Genomic DNA, 8,512 nt, shown 5'->3' on the forward strand with positions numbered 1-8,512 from the left:
GCATAATCTCATGCCCATTAACTTTGACCGACAAAACACCATTTTCATTCTCCCGTCCTCCTCCGTGTTAAAACTTACGAAAATGCTACATGACAATGTGTTCATGTGTTGGCAACATGGAAAATCCAAAGAGATAATTGCAACAAGCTGTGTCAGTGTGTGTTTCTGCAGAAAAAGAAGCCTGCAGTAACGTATTGGCTGTCCCATGAAATAATTGCGTGGCAACTTTTGATTTGGAATTTGTCAAGACTCTTGGCTCAATCAACTACTTTGATTGGTACATGCAGATGATGATGATGATCTCAGTTCTTTAATTGACAAAATAATTAACATGGCTTCTAGCTATAGCTGGCTAGATCAGTGCTGGAAATGATCTGTAAAATCTCTGACATCTGAACTGCAAATGTTCTTGTTGATCACTAGTCATGGAGACAGCTACTTACATTTTGCGGTATATTTTTCCAAAGCATATATATCTGGGTGAAATCCATGTGTATTTACTTTAACTAACAGAGTATAGTTTTAATCCAAGTATGATAACATCTATTTAATCACAATTTATTTAAAAAAATGATAAAAAAAAATACCATGATTACAATTCCGAGCACTTTAATATCATACCAGAGTACTGCTAAAGAAACAAAGTTCACAGACAAGATGAAGGAGACAGTGTCAATCACAGCTCATTTAATACTTCTCCATCATCCCATACAATTAATTGCCTTGTGGGTCCTTGACAATTAATTTTTCGCCATGGAGTCTTTGAGTTTGATTCTCTTCACTAGCTAGCATCCAACCAACTCGTTAATGGAGTTAGCCAATCTTAATTATAAGGATATCCTTCTGATAATATCGTACGAGACCAGAGTACTGCATATGCATATGATCTGAGAGCGCGCACGATGATCAGTTAATGATCATTAGAGAACGCTGAAACCATTTTTAAGGGAAGATTTCTTATGAGCGACCTTGAATAGAAGTAGAAAGTAGCAGAACAATGTGAAAAATGCATGCAAGAGTACTAGAAATACATTACATTTCACGTTTTCCCTACCTGAGATCTGTGTCTCAAACGTGTATATATATAAATATGCGTCGGTTTCACACTAGAAGTGTGTGGAAGAATAATGATAACTAATATCAGTGAAAGAAAAATAAATTAAGGTAACTCAAGCCTATATATTATAGAAAAATAACCAAGTTAGGTACAGAATCATGAGTCCCTATAGCTAGCTCGCTAAAGAGCTGGGAAAAGATGTCTGAAAGTGATCAAAACTTATTAATGCTTGGTCGTGATTTAAGGAGCTTGTTAGATATTGATTCCGACCAAAAATAAAAGAGGGAGGAGGTAGGAGCTGTTATTGGTGAAACCAGATATGATCTGATATCTGGCTATTTGCTACTTACTTGACGCCAAAAAGAAAAGAAAAAATGGACTCAAGCTCATGATCCCAAATGTCAACATTGTCATCATTATCCCACGTATTGACGTCAAGCTAGAATGACATCTGTCCAATGTAATTTAAATTTAAAAGGAGCTAGCCAGGAGTGATCGATCTGCACCTTTCAGATCAGCTATCTTTTTCTTTTCTTTTTTAAAGTAGTTGTAGCTGGGGAAAAAGAGTTTCAGCATGCAACTTATAACTCGACAAACTGCCTGTCGGAGTATTATACAATTACCAAGACAACAGGATTATTATATATTCGAATTAGTATATATCGAATTACCAAGAGTTTTTCCTCTTTTTTTTTTTTTACTGTGGAGTTCACTTTTTTATAAAAGATGTGTACAATATTGTTTGTGTATTTAGGACTTGTCATGTATTATTTCTAAGAGGTTACTAGGAGAAAAAAATACCAGTTTTGAAAACACCATGTATTTGGTTAAAAAGTGTTAAGAACGATATATAAGAAGAAAAAGAAAAATGAAAAACAAAATCAATCATACATGAACATAAAATTTATGTGGTTTGACAACATATATACATGCTTCCATGGAACTGTAGAAGAATATTCTATTAACTTGAAAGTTGAATATACTATGCGGTAATACAATATTCGGCCTTACCGAAATACATGAATATGTGTGTGTTTGTGTGATGAAAACCTAATTAAGGTAATCTAAACCCTAATTATGGGTCGGGTCGTACCGGTTGAAGAGCTAAACCGAGTAAAAAAACCACTCAAGTTTATGCTCCATGATCCAAGCCTCATTAGAAATCCACTAAAAAACCGTAACAAATTCTTGTTAGGTCGGATCATCAAATCGGCTTGCCACAAAATAAAACCAAACTCTACACAAAAAACCTAACAAAAAGAAAAGAGAACAGCTACATATACAAAAGGATTACGTAAAAGTAAATCCACAAAGTGACGTAGTTTTATGTGATCAGTTAAATTTATTTTATAATAAAAATAATTTTAGATCTAACATACCACGTTAAGTTATGTCACTTTGTAGATTTAATTTGATGTACTATTTTTGTGACTAAAGTATTTATCAAAAGAAAATACAAAAGTTCCTTCATCTAAACTGATTGATTCGAGCATAACATCATTGAAGACATTTTGTTAAGAGTTAAACTGATCAGCATCGATCTTCTCCACCTAAGGAATATCCATCGTGAGCGCGGCTCATAAATTATAAGATATTCTTGTTCATCCATGAACTTCTACTGATCATCAGCATATTCTGTGCAGGCAAATTACTTGCCAATACCTTCTAGCTAGCTAGCTAATCCCCCTGCAACTTAGACCTTATAAGTTTGTACCTCCAATATATATATATATATATATATATATATATATATATTATAAGTCGAAACAAACTTCTACGTACCCTCTAATACCCGAGATTGAGTATGATTAAGTAGTAATTAAAATATTATTTTCTAGAATTATTTTGAGACTTTAAATTATAATATTGACTAATATTCTTTTTAGAATAATACACGTATTGATCATATTTCCTCGAATTCATCATGTTAGACTTGACTTTTTAGATTGTGTATTACAGAAATGCAAAACGTACAATATCTGATCTATATACTAAGAAACCGCAATCATGAGCTGTTCAGCATATGGACATCCAAATATTACGCAACTACATCATTGTCATAAGATACCTTCCAAATTACAACACGTATATATAGACGTGTTCAAGTCATGTGAGATCTAAAGCTAGGCGATGAGGAAAAAGGGTCACATCAAGATCATGGCAACCGAATTATTATGGCAGATAGAGTACTACCCAAATTATTTAATTGCTGGCTGCATGCGATGAAATGGCAATCAGATGCATAAAAGTTACTCGATCTAGCTACAGTCTGCATGCAGCATGCATGCATGCAAGTTCTTTGCTTGTTTTTACTGAGGAGACTGTTCTATGATATTTTAGGAGTTAAACTTTGTACGAAATTATTTCTTCTGCAATGATAGATCATGAGATAGCGGTCTAATTCCGGAATCCGGTGCCTTCTCTTCTAACAGCAGCTTGTTATTGAAAACAGGAGGCTTCGTTAGTAAAGTGTGGGGGAAACGATGTAGCATCAAAGCTACTTCCAGACAATAATTGCAACACCTACGGAAAAATATCAAATAGAAGACAGACATCTCTGGATTCCTTGTTTTAAAGCAAGCATGTTTTTAACCCAAAATAATGACAAAAATGCACAATGTCAACACGTACAATAGTGGCCCAATAATATTTATATATATACTACGTTTATCTATATATATATAAGTTCCTGATCACACGTAGTACGTGATGCATGCAGTAGTAGTACTACTCAATCACAAGCGTACATTTCCGTGATTGAAGTAATCAGTAGACCCCAGTGATGCCAATTCTACATTACAAATGTCATTATATTATAAGTGGATGAGAGAATCATTATTAACGTATACAGGTCCTAAAACTTATAAACGTTTAATTAGGATTGGTTTGGATTTAAAGATGAGATAAGATAGTTTTAGATGAAATATAAAAATTAAAAAAAATATATTATTAGAATATTATTTTTTAATATTATTATTATTTTAAAATTTAAAAAAAATTGAATTATTTATTATATTTTATATAAAAATTTAAAAAATTTGTAATGATTAGATAAAATGAAATACTTTTCGAATTCAAACAGAGCGCCCTAACAATAAAAAAAAATATGAGAAACATATAGGTGCTAGAGTCAAGATACTACCATAAACAATTTGGAAACAAAATCGGATTTTGTTGGAGACTTGGGGTTTATACAAGTTTTATTATAAGTAGCTTTACTGTTTGGGAATTTGGAGCCACAGTTTCCAAAAAAGAGGATTTTGGTTGGCATTTTGCGTAGAATATTCCCCTAGAATTTAGAAAATATATATTTATGATTTGGACATTTGTTGTGCACAGCTTGATTTCATTCATATTATTGTTGAATTTTCACTCAAAGCTAATGAGTATGATTTTTTTTGTTTTTGTTTTTTTGTTTCCTTTTTCAACATTCTAACATGCACTTATATGGGGGGAAATAAAGAAGAAGAAAAAAAAAAAAAGAAGACGACGGCATTCAGTTCTTCGATCGATCTGGCTCACCCATGCATTATCCGTATCTTGAAAAAGCAAAGAGTTCCATTTTCAAGTTTTGGGATTGGGAGAATCTTTCTCATTCCCTCCCCCTTCTCACTTTATAGTGAAAAAGCTTGAAAGAGAACCCAGAGAGGCCACCGAAAAGCATGGACACCTTATCATGAAAGCAAGAAAAATAATCCACCCGATCTGACGGGCCAACACACACGCACATACATACACACAGTACCCCCCACCCACACGCTTATACAATTACCAGCTAGGGCAAGAAGTCCTTTTTAAATGACTTTTGATAAATACACACTAAAACATTTATTATGGATATCATGATTATCTGTGTAAGTTTTTTTCAAGTAGCTACAATTATAAAATAATTTTATAAAAATAAATTTATAAATTAATATAATTTCATATGATACGGTAGATATATTTTACGTACAATAAAAATAATTTTACAATCTAACGTATCATACCAAATTATGTCAGTTTATAAATTTACTTTTATACGATCTTTTAATAGTTAAAAACATTTATCTAATAATAAATATTATTAAATATATTTTACGTGTCTATCAGCTTGAATTGCAGTGTCCTCTCCAAGTGTTTTTGTTTCACTATTCCCCATTTCAATCTCTCTCTCTCTTTTATCACTCACTTTTATCTCTTTATATGTGCGTCTTTTTCTTCTTTGTTTAAACATGGAAAATCCCAAGTCAACCTCACCTCATCATTTGGTCTTGGTTCTTTACAAGCTAGGCACCACCTCATTTCCCACTTTCTTTGATGATCGCTTTTAAAATGTCTCACCCTTCTCTATATAATTACTGCACTCTCTCATCCAGTCCCTCCACCATGGGAAGCATGAAGGTGCATCAGTTTGCACGTGGATCATTCTGGGATCACCACGAACCCTCCCTCACGCTTGGCTGCATGAAGCGCTTACGCCCTCTTGCTCCCAAGCAGGCTAACTCCGACAACACTCCTACTTCTACTCTCCCCGCAGCTTTCGATCTCAAGAGTTTCATCAAACCTGAAAGTGGCCCGAGAAAACTCGGATCCTCTGACGACAAACGAGATTCCCCCGCCCAGGTGCTCCACCCAATCATCCATTTTTATACATATATTTTATATATATATATATATATATATATATATATATATATATATAATTCGCACAGTACGTACGTTTATAAGTACTTGTACCAAGCTGTAGTTCTACGAATGATTTCACAAAACACGTACATCACATTCCTTGTCGAAAAGAGAGAGTGCAGTTTGATTATTGGTTCATGCATGCTTATATTCTTGTAACTGCTACTTTTGACTGAAAAGGACAGCCATGGACTTGGGTGCATGCCTTGCTACCTTGCCACCTAGTCCAAGTAGAATAGTCCAAATATGCAGTAAAATAATGGTAGAATCAATAGATAAGGTTAGAGCAATAATTATTGTTGAAATATTGGCTCAAAAAATGAACGCGCAGGTGGAAACGCACCCAGGAGGGACGCGGTGGAACCCAACACAAGAACAGATAGGGATACTGGAGATGCTGTATAAGGGTGGAATGCGCACTCCCAATGCGCAACAGATAGAACAAATCACAGCACAGCTTGGGAAGTACGGGAAGATCGAAGGGAAGAATGTGTTTTATTGGTTCCAAAATCACAAAGCTCGGGAGAGGCAGAAGCAGAAGCGCAACAGTCTTGGTCTTGGGCATTGTCCCAGAACACCTGCCCCCATTACCACGATGATCACTTTGGAGACCAGGGTATGCATATATAATCTTCAACTTCAGTTTCTTAAAAAACAAGCTGTGATCATCATCAGCAAAGATTTTTTATAGACAAAATGAATGTATATTGTAGGGATCAGAATTGGAAAGAGATCAGGAAGATAGTCCATACAAGAGGAAGTGCAGGAGCTGGGGATTTGAAAGCTTAGAAGAAGAAAGCTGCAAGATATATTGTAAAGAGGAGGAAGATAGAACTCTGGAGCTCTTCCCATTACACCCGGAAGGCAGATGAAGGGGTTTGAAATAAATTAATAATTTTTTATTTCTGATCTGAGCTTTTTAATTTGTTGATCATCCATGCGCGCACCTTAAGCTTAAACTAGCTGCTTAATTTGATGTACGTGCTTTTCTTTCTTTTTCTTCTTTCTTTTGTTTCGGGAAAGAAGAAAGACAAAGTTGTCTCTTAATTTGTACTCTACTACGTACTGCCTACCTATGGCTATTATTCCTGACTTGTAACCAAAGCGCTGCTGCTGCTGCTGGTAGTGATCACTTCTTTATTCGAGGGTCTCTTCCTGGTGGGTGTGACTGTGAGCCTTTCTCTTTTGACTACAGCAACATGAATCTTTTAGGTTAAAAGCAGAAACCCTAAGGACACTGAAGTCCACGCACTAACGTCTCGATCTTTAAGCCCTATATACCCTTTCATGTTTTTTTTTTTTGAAAGTTTGAAAAGGGTTCATATCTTCGAACGATCCCACTCTGCCTTAAAAATAAAATATGATATATTTTCTCCACTTAATAAGACTTTTGATAAAGTGGCACATCAACTATCAGATTCTTGCATTTCTTTTCATATTTGCATGATTGACATGCAAATTGTATTATTGTTATAAGTAGTTAACAGCTTGTGTTGGTGGGGACACTTCGCAGAAGATTTGGGAGGGAACTATATTCACAATTAATTAACGAAATTTGAATAGTATATTTGTATAGGAAGACTTTAACCATAGGGGTTTTGTAAAAATAAATTCATTAAAGATTGTAAAATTACTTTTATTATAAAATAGATTTAACATATTATATGAATCTATGTCAAATTGTGAGTTATTTTTGTAAAATCTCTTTATGACTAGCTTTTGCACTTTTCTTATATATATATTTATATTATAAGAAGAATCATAACATTAATAACCAGAGTTTTACAGACAATTATCAAGTCAAATTGCTTGAAAAAAAAAATCTGGAAAATCATCATACCACATGTCAATAGACTCTACAACCCAAGCATGTCGGGCTAAGCCATGAGCAGTTTCATTACCCAATCTACTCACATATTGAATCTGTTAATCATCAAAAGCAGCCAACAACTTCTTGGTTTCTTGCAATAATACCCCCAAACTTGAGGAAGATTTGGTTGAAGCTTGAAGATCCCTTACCATCAAAAGACAATCAGTCTCAATCACCAGCTTTGTAATGCCCATAGGAATACATAATTGCAGATCCCGAAATATAGCAAGCAGTTCAATATCCTCAAGTGCAGAAACCACACACTACAACAAAAAGCCGTTTATGCGGCCAAAGAAAATTGCAGAGAGCGAGAATTGGACGGCAGAGGCCACCTCGTCACTATAGCCATGTTTTCCTTGTGGAGAGTGAGAGAATCACCTTTAAAAAGACTATTTGCGACGATAATTTGTCGCCGCAAATAGAATAGCCTGACATAGCACGTTATTGGTCTTTGACGGCGATGTTTTGGCTATATTTGCAGTGATTTATAATCACCACAAAATGTCATGATAAAATCATTCGTGGCTCCCCCTACTTTATTTTTCCCCTCCTTTCGTTTCCTTCTCCCCCCTCTTTTCTTTTCCCCCAACTCGATACTCACTCTCTATTCTCTGAGTTTGCTACTACCCTTCCTAAGTTGTGCCTGCTGCCATGCCATCGCCACCTCGCCGAGGAGGTGAGTCTCTCAATCCTCCATCTGTTTCTTTCTCTATCTTCTTCTCTATGTGTGCGCGTCTCTCTCTCCATTTCTCCCACTCTTTATTTCGCCCTGATTATCTCTCTCTCTCTGTCTCTCGGTTCCATCGTCATATGTGGAGGATCTCGACCGGAGCGTGGACGAGGGATTGCTGCTCAATAAATGGGTCTGTGTTTTTCAAATTCCCCGGTATATGTATTGCAAACATTTCAACTAAGTA

The 8,512-nt window shown here is 35.2% G+C and overlaps 1 protein-coding gene across 1 annotated transcript; it reads left to right on the plus strand.

Moving 5' to 3' along the window:
- Positions 1-5,206: 5,206 nt before the first annotated feature.
- On the plus strand, positions 5,207-6,946 carry LOC108990342 (WUSCHEL-related homeobox 4-like). Its single transcript, XM_018964283.2, has 3 exons — positions 5,207-5,662; positions 6,057-6,341; positions 6,439-6,946. The coding sequence occupies exons 1-3, from the start codon at positions 5,357-5,359 to the stop codon at positions 6,595-6,597; spliced, it is 750 nt and encodes a 249-aa protein (XP_018819828.1). The 5' UTR covers positions 5,207-5,356; the 3' UTR covers positions 6,598-6,946.
- Positions 6,947-8,512: the final 1,566 nt, after the last annotated feature.

This window comes from Juglans regia, chromosome 15 (genome assembly GCF_001411555.2).
Source record: "Juglans regia cultivar Chandler chromosome 15, Walnut 2.0, whole genome shotgun sequence".
NCBI lineage: Eukaryota > Viridiplantae > Streptophyta > Magnoliopsida > Fagales > Juglandaceae > Juglans > Juglans regia.